Source organism: Oncorhynchus mykiss, chromosome 13 (assembly GCF_013265735.2).
Source record: "Oncorhynchus mykiss isolate Arlee chromosome 13, USDA_OmykA_1.1, whole genome shotgun sequence".
In the NCBI taxonomy this organism is placed as follows: Eukaryota; Metazoa; Chordata; class Actinopteri; order Salmoniformes; family Salmonidae; genus Oncorhynchus; species Oncorhynchus mykiss.
In genome coordinates this window covers 67,934,364-67,958,102 of record NC_048577.1, presented here as the reverse complement: position 1 = coordinate 67,958,102, position 23,739 = coordinate 67,934,364, and the positions used below count along the sequence as shown (strand labels likewise).

At 39.6% G+C, this 23,739-nt stretch overlaps 1 protein-coding gene across 1 annotated transcript in view; it reads right to left on the bottom strand.

Annotated features, from left to right (window-relative positions):
* LOC110485296 (NLR family CARD domain-containing protein 3-like) overlaps positions 1-23,739 on the bottom strand; it is a 373,592-nt gene that overhangs the window by 318,457 nt on the left and 31,396 nt on the right. The window contains exons 4-5 of the mRNA XM_036942522.1: positions 22,009-22,119; positions 18,785-18,901 (exon numbers count right to left, since the gene is read on the bottom strand). Coding sequence (XP_036798417.1) covers positions 18,785-18,901; positions 22,009-22,119 — 228 coding nt within the window. The remainder of the gene's footprint in view (positions 1-18,784; positions 18,902-22,008; positions 22,120-23,739) is intronic.

The following is a 23,739-nucleotide window of genomic DNA, read 5'->3' as shown; positions in this document are numbered from 1 at the left end:
GGTCATCGTCTGGTCCTTTTCTGAGTACTGGAACAAAGGAATGGCTGTGACCAATTTGCGCCCTAACGCACAGGTTTTTTTCTCGTGGCACTTACTCAAATCACTCCCATAGGGCCAATTCTCACGGGATTTGAACGATTAAAAGCTCTACTGAATGAGGACATCTAGTGGAAGTCTCCCCAGAATCATAACTGGTTGGGAAGGGTGGGGGCGATGATGTCAAAGTTGCTCCAACTTTCATGACCACAAAAACTAGTTTGGAAGAATGCCTGCCCTGTGAGTTCTGCTATACTTACAGACATAATTCCAACGGTTTTAGAAGCTTTAGAGTGTTTTCTATTCAATAATAATTATTATATGCATATATTAGCAATTTTTGACAGATTTTTTTTTCAGTTTACTAGGGGTACCCAATTCCTCCAATAAATCTGCCATATCCTTTTAAATCAGAAGGCTGCAAATAAAAAAGAGGCATACCATTTTTATTTAAATTGTATTTATTTAATAAATGAATGCCATTGATGTGTTTTTTCATTTGAAATTCGATTTTGCATGTCTCCACTATTAAATTATATATTGTATGGTAATAAGCGATGCTTGTTCCATATTCAATGTTAAAGCAAAACTTGTTTGGGTCCATATTAAAAGGTTAATTTGTTCAATGTTGGCCCGTGACTTTGTTCAGGTTTTACATTTTGGCCCACTGGGTATTTGAGTTTGACACCCCTGATCAACAGGTTGTTCATCTAGGGGGTCTCTAACACACAAGGGGTGTCCCTATTGCCTTTGAAAAAACTGTTTTAATCCTGACTAACCTTTAACCTTTTAAAAAGAGTCCTCAGGCGATCATCCTGGGATGTCCGAGGATGGACTGTCCAGTGTATGTCTCAGTCAATAAAAAATATTAAAAAGAGGTCCATGTATTCTATAATAAGATGGACCTATTTTAATGCATTATATAAATTATATAGTATATAATAAATTAGATGTTGTGTTAGAGATACAAAAAAATATTAACGAGAAAGGACTCTACTCACATATGTATTTATCCTAACGTTTTCAACAAACAAATGTCAATTTTGTGTGACATGTCTCAGTGACTCAGAACCATGAAATTGCCAAAGCAAGGCTCTACTCAAGAGTGGATCACTGGCTCCCCCTAGTGGATGTACACAGTTCTAGAAAACAATTACTTGACATTGTATAGCGTGTGTGTGTGTTATCGCTCTCTAAATGTAAAATACTTTTAAAAATGTTTTTAACAATGTATTAATATTTGGTTTCTATGACATACAATTCATATTAAGACTGGATGACATACAATTCATATTAAGACTGGATGACATACAATTCTCAGGTAATTTATATTATTACTATATTGTATTTTGTGTAACTTATCTGTATAAATCCTCTTGGAACTCTAGGGCCGGTATTTCATTTTTGGATAAAAAACGTTCCCGTTTTAAGCGCGATATTTTGTCACGACAAGATGCTCGACTATGCATATAAGTGACAGCTTTGGATAGAAAACACTCTAACGTTTCCAAAACTGCAAAGATATTGTCTGTTAGTGCCACAGAACTGATGCTACAGGCGAAACCAAGATGAAATTTCAATCAGGAAGTGCCGCATTTTTTGAAACCGCGTCATGGCAATGACTCCTTATATGGCTGTGGAGGAGCTAGGAGTCAGCTTACATTTTCCACGTTTTCCCCAAGGTGTCTGCAGCATTGTGACGTATTTGTAGGCATATCATTGGAAGATTGACCATAAGAGACTTGGTGTCCTCCGTCGCAATTATTGCGTAATCTCCACGTCCATGCGCATTCCATTTTCTTCAGAGGAGAAACCAAACTGCTACGAGTGATTTATCATCGAATAGATATGTGAAAAACACCTTGAGGATTGATTCTAAACAACGTTTGCCATGTTTCTGTCGATATTATGGAGTTAATTTGGTAAAAAGTTTGGCGTTGTAGAGACTGCATTTTCGGATTTCTTTCTTAGCCAAACGTGATGAACAAAACGGAGCGATTTCTCCTACACAAATAATCCTTTTGGAAAAAATGAACATTTGCTATCTAACTGAGAGTCTCGTCATTGAAAACATCCGAAGTTCTTCAAAGGTAAATTATTTTATTTGAATGCTTTTCTTGTTGTTGTGAAAATGTTGCCTGCTGAATGCTAGGCTTAATGCTATGCTAGCTATCAATACTCTTACACAAATGCTTGTGTAGCTATGGTTGAAAAGCATATTTTGAAAATCTGAGATGACAGTGTTGTTAACAAAAGGCTAAGCTTGAGAGCCAATACATTTCATTTGCAATTTTCATGAATAGTTAACGTTGCGTTATGCTAATGAGCTTGAGTCTACGGGTTTGCTCTCTGTTATATCTTTTCTTTTTTTTATATCTAATGTTGGAGTCAACAGAAACACAGATTTCAGCATAAATATTCCCTTACCTTCGATGGTCTTCGTTCAGAATGTTCTGGAAGGCTTCATACTTACCCAATACATCGTTTGGTTTCAAGTCTTGCGTCTTTGTATTAGCTACTGCTAATAACATCAGCTGAAATGCACCCAAAATGTCCTCTGGTCCGGAAAAGTTGCGCATCAAAACTTCAAAATTACATATTATATGTCGACTAAACAGGTCAAACTAAGTGCAGAAGCAAGCTTTATGATGTTTTAAACACACAAAACAAATTTCAATTCAACCGGTCATCGTCTGGTCCTTTTCTGAGTACTGGAACAAAGGAATGGCTGTGACCAATTTGCGCCCTAACGCACAGGTTTTTTTCTCGTGGCACTTACTCAAATCACTCCCATAGGGCCAATTCTCACGGGATTTGAACGATTAAAAGCTCTACTGAATGAGGACATCTAGTGGAAGTCTCCCCAGAATCATAACTGGTTGGGAAGGGTGGGGGCGATGATGTCAAAGTTGCTCCAACTTTCATGACCACAAAAACTAGTTTGGAAGAATGCCTGCCCTGTGAGTTCTGCTATACTTACAGACATAATTCCAACGGTTTTAGAAGCTTTAGAGTGTTTTCTATTCAATAATAATTATTATATGCATATATTAGCAATTTTTGACAGATTTTTTTTTCAGTTTACTAGGGGTACCCAATTCCTCCAATAAATCTGCCATATCCTTTTAAATCAGAAGGCTGCAAATAAAAAAGAGGCATACCATTTTTATTTAAATTGTATTTATTTAATAAATGAATGCCATTGATGTGTTTTTTCATTTGAAATTCGATTTTGCATGTCTCCACTATTAAATTATATATTGTATGGTAATAAGCGATGCTTGTTCCATATTCAATGTTAAAGCAAAACTTGTTTGGGTCCATATTAAAAGGTTAATTTGTTCAATGTTGGCCCGTGACTTTGTTCAGGTTTTACATTTTGGCCCACTGGGTATTTGAGTTTGACACCCCTGATCAACAGGTTGTTCATCTAGGGGGTCTCTAACACACAAGGGGTGTCCCTATTGCCTTTGAAAAAACTGTTTTAATCCTGACTAACCTTTAACCTTTTAAAAAGAGTCCTCAGGCGATCATCCTGGGATGTCCGAGGATGGACTGTCCAGTGTATGTCTCAGTCAATAAAAAATATTAAAAAGAGGTCCATGTATTCTATAATAAGATGGACCTATTTTAATGCATTATATAAATTATATAGTATATAATAAATTAGATGTTGTGTTAGAGATACAAAAAAATATTAACGAGAAAGGACTCTACTCACATATGTATTTATCCTAACGTTTTCAACAAACAAATGTCAATTTTGTGTGACATGTCTCAGTGACTCAGAACCATGAAATTGCCAAAGCAAGGCTCTACTCAAGAGTGGATCACTGGCTCCCCCTAGTGGATGTACACAGTTCTAGAAAACAATTACTTGACATTGTATAGCGTGTGTGTGTGTTATCGCTCTCTAAATGTAAAATACTTTTAAAAATGTTTTTAACAATGTATTAATATTTGGTTTCTATGACATACAATTCATATTAAGACTGGATGACATACAATTCATATTAAGACTGGATGACATACAATTCTCAGGTAATTTATATTATTACTATATTGTATTTTGTGTAACTTATCTGTATAAATCCTCTTGGAACTCTAGGGCCGGTATTTCATTTTTGGATAAAAAACGTTCCCGTTTTAAGCGCGATATTTTGTCACGACAAGATGCTCGACTATGCATATAAGTGACAGCTTTGGATAGAAAACACTCTAACGTTTCCAAAACTGCAAAGATATTGTCTGTTAGTGCCACAGAACTGATGCTACAGGCGAAACCAAGATGAAATTTCAATCAGGAAGTGCCGCATTTTTTGAAACCGCGTCATGGCAATGACTCCTTATATGGCTGTGGAGGAGCTAGGAGTCAGCTTACATTTTCCACGTTTTCCCCAAGGTGTCTGCAGCATTGTGACGTATTTGTAGGCATATCATTGGAAGATTGACCATAAGAGACTTGGTGTCCTCCGTCGCAATTATTGCGTAATCTCCACGTCCATGCGCATTCCATTTTCTTCAGAGGAGAAACCAAACTGCTACGAGTGATTTATCATCGAATAGATATGTGAAAAACACCTTGAGGATTGATTCTAAACAACGTTTGCCATGTTTCTGTCGATATTATGGAGTTAATTTGGTAAAAAGTTCGGCGTTGTAGAGACTGCATTTTCGGATTTCTTTCTTAGCCAAACGTGATGAACAAAACGGAGCGATTTCTCCTACACAAATAATCCTTTTGGAAAAAATGAACATTTGCTATCTAACTGAGAGTCTCGTCATTGAAAACATCCGAAGTTCTTCAAAGGTAAATTATTTTATTTGAATGCTTTTCTTGTTGTTGTGAAAATGTTGCCTGCTGAATGCTAGGCTTAATGCTATGCTAGCTATCAATACTCTTACACAAATGCTTGTGTAGCTATGGTTGAAAAGCATATTTTGAAAATCTGAGATGACAGTGTTGTTAACAAAAGGCTAAGCTTGAGAGCCAATACATTTCATTTGCAATTTTCATGAATAGTTAACGTTGCGTTATGCTAATGAGCTTGAGTCTACGGGTTTGCTCTCTGTTATATCTTTTCTGACTTTCTACCCTCCCTCTCTCTCTCTCTCTCTGTTCTGACTCTCTTCTCTCCCTCTGTTCTGACTCTCTACTCTCCCTCTATTCTGACTCTCTACTCTCCCTCTATTCTGACTCTCTACTCTCCCTCTATTCTGACTCTCTACTCTCCCTCTATTCTGACTCTCTACTCTCCCTCTATTCTGACTCTCTACTCTCCCTCTATTCTGACTCTCTACTCTCCCTCTATTCTGACTCTCTACTCTCCCTCTATTCTGACTCTCTACTCTCCCTCTATTCTGACTCTCTACTCTCCCTCTATTCTGACTCTCTACTCTCCCTCTATTCTGACTCTCTACTCTCCCTCTATTCTGACTCTCTACTCTCCCTCTATTCTGACTCTCTACTCTCCCTCTATTCTGACTCTCTACTCTCCCTCTATTCTGACTCTCTACTCTCCCTCTATTCTGACCCTCTACTCTCCCTCTATTCTGACCCTCTACTCTCCCTCTATTCTGACCCTCTACTCTCCCTCTATTCTGACCCTCTACTCTCCCTCTATTCTGACCCTCTACTCTCCCTCTATTCTGACCCTCTACTCTCCCTCTATTCTGACCCTCTACTCTCCCTCTATTCTGACCCTCTACTCTCCCTCTATTCTGACCCTCTACTCTCTCTCTCTCTCTCTCTCTCTCTCTCTCTCTCTCTCTCTCTCTCTCTCTCTCCTGACTCTCTACCCTCCCTCTCTTTCCCTCTTCTGACTCTCTACTCTACTCTACTTTCTGACTCTCTACTCTACTCTCCCTCTGTGATATCTACGTTTTTTTTAAATAAAAATGTTCACACAAAGTGAACAGTTTTTGCTTTGTAATTCTGGGTTATTGTGTGTAGATTGATGAGGGGAAAAACACATTTAATACATTTTAGAATAAGGCTGTAACATGACAAAATGTGTAAAAAGTCAAGGGGTCTGAATACTTTCTGAATGTTACTGTATATCAGTATATTAGTGTGGGAGAGAGAGCAGAAAGTGTGGGAGAGAGAGCAGAAAGTGTGGGAGAGAGAGCAGAAAGTGTGGGAGAGAGAGAGCAGAGTGTGGGAGAGAGAGAGAGCAGAGAGAGAGAGAGAAGAGTGTGGGAGAGAGAGAGAGCAGAGAGAGAAAGAGAGAAGAGTGTGGGAGAGAGAGAGCAGAGAGAGACAGCAGAGAGTGTGGGAGAGAGAGAGCAGAGAGAGAGAGAGAGCAGAGAGCAAAAAAGAGAGCAGCAGAGCAGAGAGCAGAGAACAGAGAGAGCAGAGAACAGAGAGAGATCAGAGAAAAGAGAGAGCAGAGAACAGAGAGCGAGCAGAGAAAAGAGAGAGCAGCAGAGCAGAGAGCAGAGAACAGAGAGAGAGCAGAGAGCAGGCTGAGAGAGCAGAGAGAGCAGAGAGTGAGATCAGAGAGTGAGAGAGCAGAAAGAGGGAGAGAGCAGAGAGAACTCTGTTGCTATAGTAACCCTGCATTACAACACTCTGTTGTACTAATTATACAATTTGTTTAATTCTATTCCACATATTTAATTGTTTTGTATTTCATTTCATATTTGTTTCATGTTTCAACCAGTCGCAGGTTAACATCAACCTGACAGAGGAAACGTTAAATCAATAAACAAACTGTTTTCACAATTAACAGCCTTTTCTTGTTTCAACCAGTCGCAGGTTAACATCAACCTGACAGAGGAAACGTTAAATCAATAAACAAACTGTTTTCACAATTAACAGCCTTTTCTTGTTTCAACCAGTCGCAGGTTAACATCAACCTGACAGAGGAAACGTTAAATCAATAAACAAACTGTTTTCACAATTAACAGCCTTTTCTTGTTTCAAGTCTGTTTTATTATGAAAAGTACAATATATCCTTGTATACTTGTACAACTATGGAGCGTATGTCCATATATAATTATACAACTATGGAGTGTATGTCCATATATAATTATACAACTATGGAGCGTATGTCCATATATAATTATACAACTATGGAGTGTATGTCCATATATAATTATATAACTATGGAGCGTATGTCCAGATATAATTATACAACTATGGAGAGTATGTCCATATATAATTATACAACTATGGAGTGTATGTCCATATATAATTGTACAACTATGGAGCGTATGTCCATATATAATTGTACAACTATGGAGCGTATGTCCAGATATAATTATACAACTATGGAGCGTATGTCCATATATAATTATACAACTATGGAGCGTATGTCCATATATAATTATACAACTATGGAGTGTATGTCCATATATAATTATATAACTATGGAGCGTATGTCCAGATATAATTATACAACTATGGAGCGTATGTCCAGATATAATTATACAACTATGGAGCGTATGTCCAGATATAATTATACAACTATGGAGTGTATGTCCATATATAATTATATAACTATGGAGCGTATGTCCAGATATAATTATACAACTATGGAGCGTATGTCCATATATAATTATACAACTATGGAGTGTATGTCCATATATAATTATATAACTATGGAGCGTATGTCCAGATATAATTATACAACTATGGAGCGTATGTCCATATATAATTATACAACTATGGAGTGTATGTCCATATATAATTATACAACTATGGAGCGTATGTCCATATATAATTATACAACTATGGAGTGTATGTCCAGATATAATTATACAACTATGGAGTGTATGTCCATATATAATTATACAACTATGGAGCGTATGTCCAGATATAATTATACAACTATGGAGCGTATGTCCAGATATAATTATACAACTATGGAGCGTATGTCCAGATATAATTATACAACTATGGAGCGTATGTCCATATATAATTATATATAATTGTATAATTAGTTGTTCAACATAAAAGACAACACATGATCACATTGTATTTTAACAGTGTTGTTGTAAGAGGTCCTGGGTCAAGGATAAACAACTATATAAAGTTTGTTTGTCCAGAGTGTGTCTGTGAGTCCAGTGTGTGTGTGTGTGTGTATCCAGTGTGTGTGTCCAGCAGATGTGTGTGTCCAGTTTGTGTGTGTGTGTATCCAGTGTGTGTGTCCAGCAGATGTGTGAGTCCAGTGTGTGTGTGTTTTCGTTTGTCCAGTGTGTGTGTGTCCAGCGTGTGTGTGTGTGTCCAGTTTGTGTGTGTGTCCAGCGTGTGTGTGTGTGTCCAGCGTGAGTGTGTGTGTCCAGTGCCTGTGTGTGTGTCCAGTTTGTGTGTGTGTCCAGCGTGTGTGTGTGTGTCCAGCGTGTGTGTGTGTGTCCAGTGTGTGTGTGTGTGACCAGTGTGTGTGTGGGTCCAGCGTCTGTGTGTCCAGTGTGTGTGTGTGTGTGTGTGTGTGTCCAGCGTGCGTGTGTGTGTGTGTCCAGCGTGTGTGTGTCCAGCGTGCGTGTGTGTGTGTGTCCAGCGTGTGTGTGTCCAGAGTGTGTGTGTGTGTCCAGAGTGTGTGTGTGTGTCCAGAGTGTGTATGTGTGTCCAGTGTGTGTGTATGTGTCCAGTGTGTGTGTGTCCAGTGTTTGTGTGTGTGTCCAGTGTGTGTGTCAATGTGTGTGTGTGTGTGTGTGTCCAGTGTGTCTGTGTGTGTGTGTGTCCAGCGTGAGTGTGTGTGTGTCCAGTTTGTGTGTGTGTGTGTGTGTGTGTGTGTGTGTCCAGTTTGTGTGTGTGTCCAGCGTGTGTGTGTGTGTCCAGTGTGTGTGTGTGTGTGTCCAGTGTGTGTGCGTGTGTGTGTGTGTCCCCAGTGTGTGTGCGTGTGTGTGTGTGTGTGTGTGTCCAACGTGTGTGTGTCCAGTGTGTGTATGTGTGTGTGTCCAGTGTGTGTGTGTGTGTGTCTAGCGTGTGTGTGTGTCCAGCGTGTGTGTGTGTGTGTCTAGTGTGTGTATGTGTGTATGTCCAGTGTGTGTGTGTGTCCAGTGTGTGTGTGTCTAGCGTGTGTGTGCGTGTGAGTGTGTGTCCAGTGTGTGTATGTGTGTCCAGTGTGTGTGTGTGTGTCAGTGTGTGTGTGTGTGTCCAGTGTGTGTGTGTCTAGCGTGTGTGTGTGTGTCTAGTGTGTGTATGTGTGTGAGTGTGTGTCCAGTGTGTGTATGTGTGTCCAGTTAGTGTGTGTGTGTCAGTGTGTGTGTCCAGTGTGTGTATGTGTGTGTGTCCAGTGTGTGTGTGTCCAGTGTGCGTGTGTGTGTGTCCATTGTGTGTGTCAATGTGTGTGTGTGTGTATATGTGTGTGTGCGCGTGTGTGTGTGTGTGTCCAGTGTGTGTGTGTGTGTGTCCAGTGTGTGTGTGTGTGTGTGTCTTTGTCCAGTGTGTGTCCAGTGTATGTGTGAGTTTGTCCAGTATGTGTGTGTCCAGTGTATGTGTGTGTGTGTGTATGTGTGTGTGTGTGATTGTCCAGTGTGTGTGTGTGTTTGCCCAGTGTGTGTGTGTGTGATTGTACAGTGTGTGTGTGTGATTGTCCAGTGTGTGTGTGTGTTTCACTGACAGAGAGACACTGAGCCGCCTTCATCCCACCAAACCCTAAACCCTGGATAGAGGGGCTCAGTGAATGTGGAGGTGAATGTGTACAGGTGGGTCAGTGTGTCAGAGGAGGCTCTATAGAAGGACAGAGTGCCGGCTGGCCAGTCCAGATACACTCCTACTCTGTGGGGGCTGGAGGGGGGGACGTCTATAGTAGTGTGATTATTATTGTGACTGGCAGTGTAACTGTTGTCACAGCAGATCAGACTCCAGGACTTGTCATTGCATCCAAAACAACAGTCATTAGCCCCTCCTCTCCTGCTGATTCCTTTATATGTCACTCCTATAACAGCCCTTCTCCCACTCCACTCTACCTCCCAGTAACAGCGCCCAGTCAGACCCTCTCTACACAGCACCTGTTCCCAGTCCTCAAATCTCTCTGGGTGATCAGGATACGGCTGCTCCTCTGTCCTACATGTCACCTTTCTGTTCTCCTCAGACAGAGAGAGGTGTCTGTTTACTGTGTTTGGGTCCAGTGTGAGATCACAGACATCTGATGGATGAAACCAGACACAATATTAGAAATCATCATCATTCACATTAGAATGTTAACTCACTTTTCACTAATTCATTTAATGTAGATGTTTCTAGGTATCAAAAGGAGAAGTTAAGGTAACTTGAGACTTGTTGAATGATCATATGTTATACTGTATGGTAATATAAAACACACTTATTCCCATTAATTACACACACACACACACACACACACACACACACACACACACACACACACACACACACACACACACACACACACACACACACACACACATTGTCAAAGCAACTCTTTGTAAACTTTGGTGTCCCTGATTTCTGCTTCTGTAGAACTACAGCTGATATTTAATATGACCAAGTCAGTAATGATGGTGGTCTTTGACTTAACTTGAATTAAGACTTATTCTTAGTCATATTCTTCACAGCAGTCAACACTCACATTTTCTTCGTCCAGGTTTCGTTGTGTACTCTCCACCATGTTCCACACTGTAGCGGTAAGCAGAAGAACAGACAGTCATTGAGGGATACACATGAACTCACACACACACACACACACACACACACACACACACACACACAGTCAGCATATAACTTTGTCCAAGTGGTGGTCAGAATTTTTGTCTTAACTAGCCTGATAAGTCAAACATGTCTGATATGAACATTGACATAAACCCTCTACATACTTGAGTTTCTCCAGTCTGCAGTGTGGATCCTCCAGTCCAGCAGAGAGCAGTCTGACTCCTGAGTCTCCTGGGTGATTGTAGCTCAGATCCAGCTCTCTCAGGTGTGAGGGGTTTGACCTCAGAGCTGAGACCAGAGAAGCACAGCCTTCCTCTGTGACTAGACAGCCTGACAGCCTGCAAAGAGTCAAATCATATTAAAATCACACTGATATTCTTTGGTGGTGAAAATAGTGGCAGTAATTTTTTTGCAAGATTTAGATTGTATTGAGTATACAGTCCACACCATATCTATTTAGACAGTGAGGTATCAGATTTAGATTGTATTGAGTATACAGTCCACACCATATCTATTTAGACAGTGAGGAATCAGATTTAGATTGTATTGAGTATACAGTCCACACCATATCTATTTAGACAGTGAGGTATCAGATTTAGATTGTATTGAGTATACAGTCCACACCATATATATTTAGACAGTGAGGTATCAGATTTAGATTGTATTGAGTATACAGTCCACACCATATCTATTTAGACAGTGAGGTATCAGATTTAGATTGTATTGAGTATACAGTCCACACCATATCTATTTAGACAGTGAAGTATCTACAACAAAACATGCTAACCTCTCACCATTACCAATAACAGAGGCTACAACAAAACATGCTAAACTCTCACCATTACCAATAACAGAGGCTACAACAAAACATGCTAACCTCTCACCATTACCAATAACAGAGGCTACAACAAAACATGCTAACCTCTCACCATTACCAATAACAGAGGCTACAACAAACATGCTAACCTCTCACCATTACCAATAACAGAGGCTACAACAAAACATGCTAACCTCTCACCATTACCAATAACAGAGGCTACAACAAAACATGCTAACCTCTCACCAATACCAATAACAGAGACTACAACAAAACATGCTAACCTCTCACCATTACCAATAACAGAGGCTACAACAAAACATGCTAACCTCTCACCATTAACAATAACAGAGGCTACAACAAAACATGCTAACCTCTCACCATTACCAATAACAGAGACTACAACAAAACATGCTAACCTCTCACCATTACCAATAACAGAGGCTACAACAAAACATGCTAACCTCTCACCATTACCAATAACAAAGACTACAACAAAACATGCTAACCTCTCACCATTACCAATAACAGAGACTACAACAAAACATGCTAACCTCTCACCATTACCAATAACAGAGGCTACAACAAAACATGCTAACCTCAACATTACCAATAACAGAGACCACAACAAAACATGCTAACCTCTCACCATTACCAATAACAGAGACTACAACAAAACATGCTAACCTCTCACCATTACCAATAACAAAGACTACAACAAAACATGCTAACCTCTCACCATTACCAATAACAGAGGCTACAACAAAACATACTAACCTCTCACCATTACCAATAACAGAGACTACAACAAAACGTGATAACCTCTCACCATTACCAATAACAGAGGCTACAACAAAACATGCTAACCTCTCACCATTACCAATAACAGAGGCTACAACAAAACATGCTAACCTCTCACCATTACCAATAACAGAGGCTACAACAAAACATGCTAACCTCTCACCATTACCAATAACAGAGGCTACAACAAAACATGCTAACCTCTCACCATTACCAATAACAGAGACTACAACAAAACATACTAACCTCTCACCTTTAACCTCAAATAAAAGGTTACATTCTGTACTGTCACTTAATATGAAACATTATATCTCAAATCCAAAATGCTGGAGCACCACATTTAAAACTGTAAGCTTCACTGTCCAAACACATATAGTGTGGACTATGTGTGTCTGGTAAACACATGTGGATCTGGTGAACAGTTATCACTTGTTGACCAACTACAGGAATACTGACCTCAGAGTCTCCAGTTTACAGTGGGGATTCCCCAGTCCATCAGAGAGCAGCTTCACTCCTGAATCCTTCAGGTCATTGTTACTCAGGTCCAGCTCTCTCAGGTGTGAGGGGTTTGACTCCAGAGCTGAGACCAGAGAAGCACAGCCTTCCTCTGTGACTAGACAGCCTGACATCCTGACAAAGAGTCAAATCATATTAAAATCACACTGATATTCTTTGGTGGTGAAAATAGTGGCAGTATATTTTTGTACATATTCAGATATATCAGTGTCCTGAATCATTCCATATCTATTCAGAAACTAATGTATCATTATTTGAAATGACAAATGATCAAAGTATTGCCTGCAGATAGAAACATGTATAGTACAAATATTATAGTAGACTGACCAGACCAGTTTAAAAAGCAGTATCAGTCAAAAGACAGACAGTGAGGTATCAGATTTAGATTGTATTGAGTATACAGTCCACACCATATCTATTTAGACAGTGAGGTATCAGATTTAGATTGTATTGAGTATACAGTCCACACCATATCTATTTAGACAGTGAGGTATCAGATTTAGATTGTATTGAGTATACAGTCCACACCATATCTATTTAGACAGTGAGGTATCAGATTTAGATTGTATTGAGTATACAGTCCACACCATATCTATTTAGACAGTGAGGAATCAGATTTAGATTGTATTGAGTATACAGTCCACACCATATCTATTTAGACAGTGAGGTATCAGATTTAGATTGTATTGAGTATACAGTCCACACCATATCTATTTAGACAGTGAGGTATCAGATTTAGATTGTATTGAGTATACAGTCCACACCATATCTATTTAGACAGTGAGGTATCAGATTTAGATTGTATTGAGTATACAGTCCACAACATATCTATTTAGACAGTGAGGTATCAGATTTAGATTGTATTGAGTATACAGTCCACAACATATCTATTTAGACAGTGAGGTATCAGATTTAGATTGTATTGAGTATACAGTCCACACCATATCTATTTAGACAGTGAAGCTAACATTTCAAATGTGGCTCTATACTCCAACATTTTTGGATTTGAGGTCAAATGTTTCATATGAGGTGACAGTTTATAATGTCACCTTTAATTTGAGGGTATTTTAAGACACATTTAGTTTTTTGTCGTAAACTCGTTGGTTGCATTTGCAGTTTGTTTTGGTTGTGTTTTGCCCAATAATAAAATGGTGGATGATGAGTGGAGTACTTCTCTGTCTAAGAGAGTAGATAACATGTTTCTAAACAATAATAAATTAATCCTGATGATGCCATGAATAAGAAAAATCATGAAAGAATCATGAATAATAATGAATGAGAAAGTTACAGAGGCTACAACAAAACATGCTAACCTCTCACCATTACCAATAACAGAGACTACAACAAAACATGCTAACCTCTCACCATTACCAATAACAGAGACTACAACAAAACATGCTAACCTCTCACCATTACCAATAACAGAGACTACAACAAAACATGCTAACCTCTCACCATTACCAGTAACAGAGGCTACAACAAAACATGATAACCTCTCACCATTACCAATAACAGAGACTACAACAAAACATGCTAAACTCTCACCATTACCAATAACAGAGGCTACAACAAAACATGCTAACCTCTCACCATTACCAATAACAGAGGCTACAACAAAACATGCTAACCTCTCACCATTACCAATAACAGAGGCTACAACAAAACATGCTAACCTCTCACCATTACCAATAACAGAGACTACAACAAAACATGCTAACCTCTCACCATTACCAATAACAGAGGCTACAACAAAACATACTAACCTCTCACCATTACCAATAACAGAGACTACAACAAAACATGCTAACCTCTCACCATTACCAGTAACAGAGACTACAACAAAACATGCTAACCTCTCACCATTACCAATAACAGAGGCTACAACAAAACATCCTAACCTCTCACCATTACCAATAACAGAGGCTACAACAAAACATGCTAACCTCTCACCATTACCAATAACAGAGGCTACAACAAAACATGCTAACCTCTCACCATTACCAATAACAGAGACTACAACAAAACATACTAACCTCTCATCATTACCAATAACAGAGACTACAACAAAACATGCTAACCTCTCACCATTACCAATAACAGAGGCTACAACAAAACATACTAACCTCTCATCATTACCAATAACAGAGGCTACAACAAAACATGCTAACCTCTCACCATTACCAATAACAGAGACTACAACAAAACATGCTAACCTCTCACCATTACCAATAACAGAGGCTACAACAAAACATGCTAACCTCTCACCATTACCAATAACAGGCTACAACAAAACATGCTAACCTCTCACCATTACCAATAACAGAGGCTACAACAAAACATGCTAACCTCTCACCATTACCAATAACAGAGGCTACAACAAAACATGCTAACCTCTCACCATTACCAATAACAGAGGGGGTCTGATCTTTGTGCCTCTGTAACTTTCTCATTCATCATTATCATCGATTCATTCCTGATTATTCATCATCATGGTAGCATCCACATGAATGTAGAAGTGTTCAGAAACATCTTCTATTCTTACTGACAATACAAGTGAAGTGACTCCAAAATGACAGGACATTATTCACCACTCAGTTTCTATTAGGAAAAACATCCAAAACACAACCGAGACAAACTGCAAATTATATTAATTACGACTTTTTCAAATGGGAGAACTACACACATAAAGTGCTTTCATATCTGATAATACTGACCTCAGAGTCTCCAGTTTACAGTGGGGATTCCCCAGTCCAGCAGAGAGCAGCTTCACTCCTGAATCCTTCAGGTCATTGTTACTCAGGTCCAGCTCTCTCAGGTGTGAGAGGTTTGACCTCAGAGCTGAGACCAGAGAAGCACAGCCTTCCTCTGTGACTCCACAGCCTGACAGCCTGACAAAGAGATCATCATGACTTCACAAACATACTGTTAATTTAACACCAGTAGTGTAGAAGGACAATGGCAGATGCATTTGGTTTATTCTCTCAAACAACATATAGATTCATCCTCTGTCTTCTAGAATCGTATGGTCATAATGTTATACTAATGTGAAAATCAATGAATTTATTCAATATGTTTATCAATATAATATTATATACATATTATAATACCTTTTTTTCTCTAAACTGAATATTTATTCTAGCTGATTAGTACTTGAATGTCATTGTATTTACTCACAGAACAGCTCTGGAGGCTTTGACCACTGGCAGCAGCCTCAGAAGACCTTCCTCTGATCTGGAGTATTTCTTCAGGTCAAACACATCCAGCTCCTTTTCTGAAGTCAGCAACACAAAGACCAGAGCTGACCACTGTGCAGGTGACAGGTTGGGTTTTGAGAGACTTCCTGATCTCAGGTATCTTTGGATCTTTTCCACTAGAGAATGGTCATTCAGTTCATTCAGACAGTGGAACAGATTGATGCTCCTCTCTGGAGAGAGATCCTCCCTGATCTTCTCCTTGATGTACTTGACTGTTTCTTCATGGCTCTGTGAGCTGCTTCTTGTCTTTGTCAGTAGACCTCGTAAGTGTTTCTGATTGGACTCCAGTGAGAGGCCCAGAAGGAAGCGGAGGAAAAGGTCCAGGTTTCCTGTCTCACTTTGTAAGGCTTTATCCACAGCACTCTTGTAGAAAGTAACTTCAGGCTCGTCGTTTGTTTGCAGTTTGTCCATTAGATTCTCATTGTTGTTGTTGAATGAGAGAAACACATATACAGCAGCCAGAAACTCCTGAATGCTTAGATGTACGAAGCAGTACACCTTGTCCTGGTACAGCCCACATTCCTCTTTAAAGAGCTGTGTGCACAATCCTGAGTACACTGAGGCTTCATTAACATCAATGCCAGCCTCTTTCAGGTCTTCTTCATAGAAAATCAGATTGCCCTTCACAAGCTGTTGAAAAGCCAGTTTTCCCAGTGACAGAATGCTCTCTTTATTCCAGTGTGGACCTGTCTCTTCTTTCCCAAGATACTTTTCATTCTTCTGTTTGGTATGAAACTCCACAAGGTGTGTGTACATCTCAGTCAGAGTCTTGGGCATCTCTTCTCTCTTATGTTTCAGCATGTGTTCAAGGACTGTTGCAGAAATCCAACAGAAGACTGGAATGTGGCACATGATGTGGAGGCTCCTTGATGTCTTTATGTGTGAGATGATTCTGCTGGCCAGGTCCTCATCACTGAATCTCTTCCTGAAGTACTCCTCCTTCTGTGGGTCATTGAACCCTCGTACCTCTGTCACCTGGTCAATACACCTTGAAGGGATCTTATTGGCTGCTGCAGGTCGGGTAGTTATCCAGAGGAGAGCAGAGGGAAGCAGATTTCCCTTGATGAGATTTGTCAGCAGAACATCCACTGAGGTTGACTCTGTGACGTCCCAACAGATCTTGTTCTTCTGGAAGTCTAGGGGGAGTCGGCACTCATCCAGACCATCAAAGATGAACAGAACTTTGAACTTGTTGTAGATGGAGATTCCTGATTGTTTGGTTTCCATTGAGAAGTGATTAAGAAGTTCAATGAAAGTGTGTTTGTCCTCTTTCATCAAATTCAGCTCCCGGAAAGGAAATGAAAATACAAATTGGACATCCTGATTTGCTTTTCCTTCAGCCCAGTCCAGAATGAACTTCTGCACAGAGACTGTTTTTCCAATGCCAGCGACTCCCTTTGTCAGCACAGTTCTGATAGGTTTGTCTTGTCCAGTTAAGGGTTTGAAGATGTCGTTACATTTGATTGCAGTCTCTGGTCTTGCTTGTTTCCTGGTTGTTGTCTCAATCTGTCTCAGCTCATGTTCATTATTGACCTCTCCTGTTCCACCCTCTGTGATGTAGAGCTCTGTGTAGATCTTATTGAGAAATGTTGGGTTTCCTTGTTTAGCGATCCCCTCAAATACACATTGAAACTTCTTCTTTAGATTAGATTTGAGTTCACGTTGGCAAATCACAGCGAGCTCATCTGAATCTAGAAATAACACAGGATATTAATATTACGTCTGTTTTAATGTCTACAGTATTGTAGGACTGTTATAAAGTTTGACATTATAATAATTTATTCTCTTAACTGACTGTATAAATGTGTAAATGTTTTCATAATGCATTACAGACTGGTGTGACTGATTATATTATTATTGGTATTATTGATGGTATTATAATGTTGTCTCTCTCTTTCTCTAAATGAATCACCACAACACATCCCTGCTGCTACTTGATGAGGTCACTAGGTGTTGTGTTAAGGCTGCTACAATATCATTGAGTTACACAGCTACTTTAGCTGTACTTTAGCTACAGCTTTTAAATGTTATAAAAAGGCATTCAACATGAGGCAGACAGATCTTACATTTCTCCAGTGTGTCAGCAAGCTCCTTCTGGTTCATTTTCCTCAGGATGTGCAGTGTGATCTTCAGAGCCCCCTCTCTGGCACTGCTCTCCTGCTGCTCATCTTCAGCATCCACCACTTCCTTATCCTGCTTCTGACTCTCAAAGCCTTCTGGGAGTTCTGGACTAAGAATCCCCTTGAACATCTTCAGCTCGTTCTTCACAAATGTCATAATTTTCTCTTCAAGCAACTGAAATAAATAAAGTAAATAAGTTAAGCAAGAGAATAAATGCTTTCTCATTAACACATTAATGAATGATTGACAGATCAACTTTACTTGAGGTAAACAAAAACAAATGTACATAACAGGACCACATACACTGAATATGGAGGCCAGGTCTGTTTGATGACTCTGGGAAGACTGACCACTGAGAATCTCTGACTCTGATCTCTCCTGTTGGTTTCTGTGGACAAAACATGAGATTACATCTCCTCATCCAGGGAGTACACACACACACGCACACACACACGCAAACACACGGAGGGAATGTTGTGTTTGTTTAATATTGTTTTAGGACTATGAAATTGGATAAAATGATTAGCCTATGGATTATGAAAACAACAATAAATGGGAAAATGGGAGAGGAGAAATGACTAGAGACAGTGTTGTTTAACTCACTGACTCATGAGTTCTTCTTACCTTTGTTCAGTAGAAAAGTCTCCCTCTCTAAACTTCATAGGAGGTTCCATAGACTGGTCACTCTTCATGGACACACAGCTGGGAACAGGGGAGGCTGGTCTCTCCTGCTTGATTGGTCTTCAACACAACAAACATTACATCTCTCATCTAATCTGAGCTCAGATGGGGAAACATAAGAAGAAAAAAAAAAAAGCCATATATCCATTTTTAGAAATGTTCGTAAATTAGCTCTTATTGTTTAAAGAAGTTATGTTTATGTTATGTTTTTTTGCTAAATGAGGAGATGGCACGTGGGTACCTGCGTCTATAAACCAATGAGGAGATGCCACGTGAGTACCTGCGTCTATAAACCAATGAGGAGATGGCACGTGGGTACCTGCGTCTATAAACCAATGAGGAGATGCAGCGCGAACTGCATCACAAATAGAACTGACTTCTAGACGCTCGTTGGCGCGAGAGCAGTGTTGCATTTTTAATAACGAGATTCAATTTGCGACGCGAGCGTTGTAGTCAGTCTGTCAGCCCCGCTAAAAGGCTGGTGTCGTTACTCTGCCTTCTCCGGGGGCATGTTGAGGTAAATTTACTAACCGGGAGGGTTGAATGATGTAATTTATTGGAGGGCTGGAAGACGCACTCTCGAGGTTGTTTACTCACAATATCAGATATTAAGCTGATTTTTATAATGAATGTATAATGAGGTTGAGGTTCTGACTAGTGATTATTTACCCGGTGTTCAATACCTACATAATAATATACAATAAAATAATATTCAAAAGTTTGGTCCTTGGACACAGAGGGTTTAAACACTAAAGTTACCGTCCATCTCGTGAAGAGAGGAGAACCGGACAGAGGTAGCCAGCATCCGTCAACGAGAGAGGGAGAAGCCTCACCGGGATTTAACAGGTGGAAGAAACAACCGGGGAGCTCCATCGGTCCACAAGAAATGCAGACAGCCGGTGATGATGTAGTGGTAGCTATGGTAACTAGGATGCTGCCGGTAGAGTAGCTAGCTAGCTTACCGAGCTGTACCGACTAGCTAGGATAACTAGGATGCTGCTGGTAGAGTAGCTAGCTAGCTTACCGAGCTGTACCGACTAGCTAGGATAACTAGGATGCTGCTGGTAGAGTAGCTAGCTAGCTTACCGAGCTGTACCGACTAGCTAGGATAACTAGGATGCTGCTGGTAGAGTAGCTAGCTAGCTTACCGAGCTGTACCGACTAGCTAGGATAACTAGGATGCTGCTGGTAGAGTAGCTAGCTAGCTTACCGAGCTGTACCGACTAGCTAGGATAACTAGGATGCTGCCGGTAGAGTAGCTAGCTAGCTTACCGAGCTGTACCGACTAGCTAGGATAACTAGGATGCTGCTGGTAGAGTAGCTAGCTAGCTTACCGAGCTGTACCGACTAGCTAGGATAACTAGGATACTGCTGGTAGAGTAGCTAGCTAGCTTACCGAGCTGTACCGACTAGCTAGGATAACTAGGATGCTGCTGGTAGAGTAGCTAGCTAGCTTACTGAGCTGTACCGACTGTACCGACTAGCTAGCAGGTCGTTCGTCTGTCTTTCGTCTCGATGATGAATCCGGTGAACCACAAAATAAAAAAAGAATAGAGAGTGAAAATGATCTTGCTACACTCACACTGTCCCTGACCGTAAAGAAAAAAGCAAATTGAACAGTAAACTTCGGTGTCTCAACACTGTAACAAACTCCGTCGTTATTCCCCAAGATCACCTCAGTCCAATCTGCGCGTAACCGGACAATCTCCTTGGCGCCACACCGAACGGGGACGCGGACAGTTCTGTACGGGGACGCGGACAGTTCCAGAACGCGGACATGATCAGTGCAACACAATCAACTAAACCCAGTCTTTACAGTGGGTTACATTAGTAATATTCATTTTTTATTATTATGTAAAACAAACATTCTGTTTTTTTTATAACAATATGTTGAGATCTGGGTCCATATCGCCAAAGTGTCTCAGAGTAGAAAATTGGTCGTGTAAGTGCTGAGAATAAAGACATTTTACACTTATGGGTATAAATTAAAGCTATGCATGAAGTCTCTAGTCCCACCTAGTCAGCAGATATTTAGGACACCTCGTGAGCTGTCCTAAGTAGTTAAGAGTTAACAGCAGCTGTCCTAAGTAGTTAAGAGTTAACAGCAGGTGTCTTGATATTACTATAAAATAATGCAGTCAGTCAGTGGTTCCTGAGCCACATGTAATTGCTTTGTAGTAGTTTATAATAATGTTTTTATATTTCTATATGATCAATCCATAAATAATGTAGACCTACATGCAACAGTATGTCTTGTGCTTTTGGCACTGATTTTGGCAAGTGATACCATTTTGTCTTAATTTTGGCAGATTAACTCATGCTTATTTCTGAAGATTAACTCAGGTTTTCGCCCAAAGGCTAAAGAGTTGTAGCTGTGGCAGGAATTGGACTTGTGGTTGAAAGGTGGCTGGTTCGAATCCCAGGCCGGGTGCTGGAAAATACAGACGGACTTGATCTGACCACTGGAGGACTGCTGGGTTCACATCCTCAAAACATTAACCTTTTTTTGATCAGAACTCTAGATGTTCTTCTTCACTGAACCCAAACATATATATCACTTTTAGTGATTCCATATATTAATGAAGTGATAGAAGCCTTTTTGGTTCTAGAAGGAACCTTATTTTCTGAGAGTGTAAAATAAACACGTTTTTCTTTTGATTATTTAATTCTCTACATCGTGTTATTTCAAGTTCTCCCTTTGGAGGAAAAGCAACCAACATCATGTTGTTAAATAATAAGCCATAAGCAACCAACATCATGTTGTTAAATAATAAACCATAAGCAACCAACATCATGTTGATAAATAATAAGCCATAAGCAACCAACATCATGTTGTTAAATAATAAACCATAAGCAACCAACATCATGTTGTTAAATAATAAACCATAAGCAACCAACATCATGTTGTTAAATAATAAACCATAAGCAACCAACATCATGTTGTTAAATAATAAACCATAAGCAACCAACATCATGTTGTTAAATAATAAACCATAAGCAACCAACATCATGTTGTTAAACAATAAACCATAAGCAACCAACATCATGTTGTTAAATAATAAGCCATAAGCAACCATTTCTGATTAAAACAACTAATGTGAACATTTTTGGAAATGGCATTTTTGAAAGAAACTCAAAATAATTCCTAAACACAACTGTCATCTCACCTCTTAGCTTTGGTGTCAGGTCCTCCCTCTCTCTCCCCAGAGAGTCTCATTTTTGAGGCAGGGTCCCCTTCATCTCTCTCCCCAGAGAGACTCATTTTAGAGAACTGACCCCTAAACAGAGATCCAGCATGTTGGTTGTGGTTAACACAGTAATTATTGAATGTCAATTGTTATAATTTATTAATAATCTCTTATAAAACATTTACTAACAGACATAGAAACAGTCAGGTGATTTCATACAATCACATGAATATGTAGATGTGACATCTCTTCTCCATGGTAACTGTCAATAATAATAATAATAATAATAAGTCACTGTTAAGGTAGTTCTAGACAGTACAGCAGCACAAGGCCATGTCTCACACTTATTTTTATTCACCTTTTTTTTATTTAACTAGACAGTTAAGAACAAATTCTTATTTTATTATTTAAAGGTGGGCTATTTATTGTATTAATCAAAAACAGACTATTTATTGTATTAATCAAAAACAGGATATTTATTGTCTTTCAATCTGTTATTTTCTTAACGTATCTGAGAATATAGACAGAAGGGCTAAAACGGACATGATTGATCTGAGGGGAAATCATTGATCCATTCAGAAACGTTTTTTGCATCAAGTAAGAGATTTTATATTATGTAAAGTAGACTAGGTTATAATGTATAGTAGTGGGTTGTTAGTGATATGTAGATGTTATATTATGTAAAGTAGACTAGGTTATAATGTATAGTAGTGGGTTGTTAGTGATATGTAGATGTTATATTATGTAAAGTAGACTAGGTTATAATGTATAATAGCAGTTTGTTAGTGATATGCAGATCAAGGTCTATACCTCGGCTATAGCCTACATATCATAGATGACCAGTCTAAACCTGTTCAGATCAGTTCACATAATGTTATAGTCCTTCCAGTAGCAGGACAGAGAATGTACTGTATATAACCTACATATCATAGATGACCAGTCTAAACCTGTTCAGATCAGTTCACATAATGTTATAGTCCTTCCAGTAGCAGGACAGAGAATGTACTGCATATAACCTACATATCATAGATGACCAGTCTAAACCTGTTCAGGTCAGTTCACATAATGTTATAGTCCTTCCAGTAGCAGGACAGAGAATGTACTGTATATAACCTACATATCATAGATGACCAGCCTAAACCTGTTCAGATCAGTTCACATAATGTTATACTCCTTCCAGTAGCAGGACAGAGAATCTACACTATAGATACAAAAGTATGTGGACACCCCTTCAAATTAGTGGATTCGGCTATTTCAGCCACACCTGTTGCTGACAGGTGTATAAAATCGAGCAGACCGCCATGCAATCTACATCTACAACGGCTCAACAGTGAAGAAATAGGATGTGAAGTAAAGTGGAAACATTTAGGAGCAACAACGGCTCAACCGTGAAGTGGTAGGCCACACAAGTTCACAGGGACCAACGAGTGCGGAAGCGCATAAAAATGGTCTCTCCTCGGTTGCAACACTCAATACCAAGTTCCAAACTGCAACGTCAGCAAAATAACTGTTCGTCGGAAGCTTCATGAAATGGGTTTCCATGGCTGAGCAGCCGCATACAAGATAACCATGTGCAATGCCAAGCATTGGGTTGATTGGTGTAAAGATTGCCGCCATTTGACTGTGGAGCAGTGGAAACGTGTTCTTTAGCGTTATGAATCACGCTTCAACATCTGGCAGTCCGACAGAAAAATCTGGGTTTGGCGGATG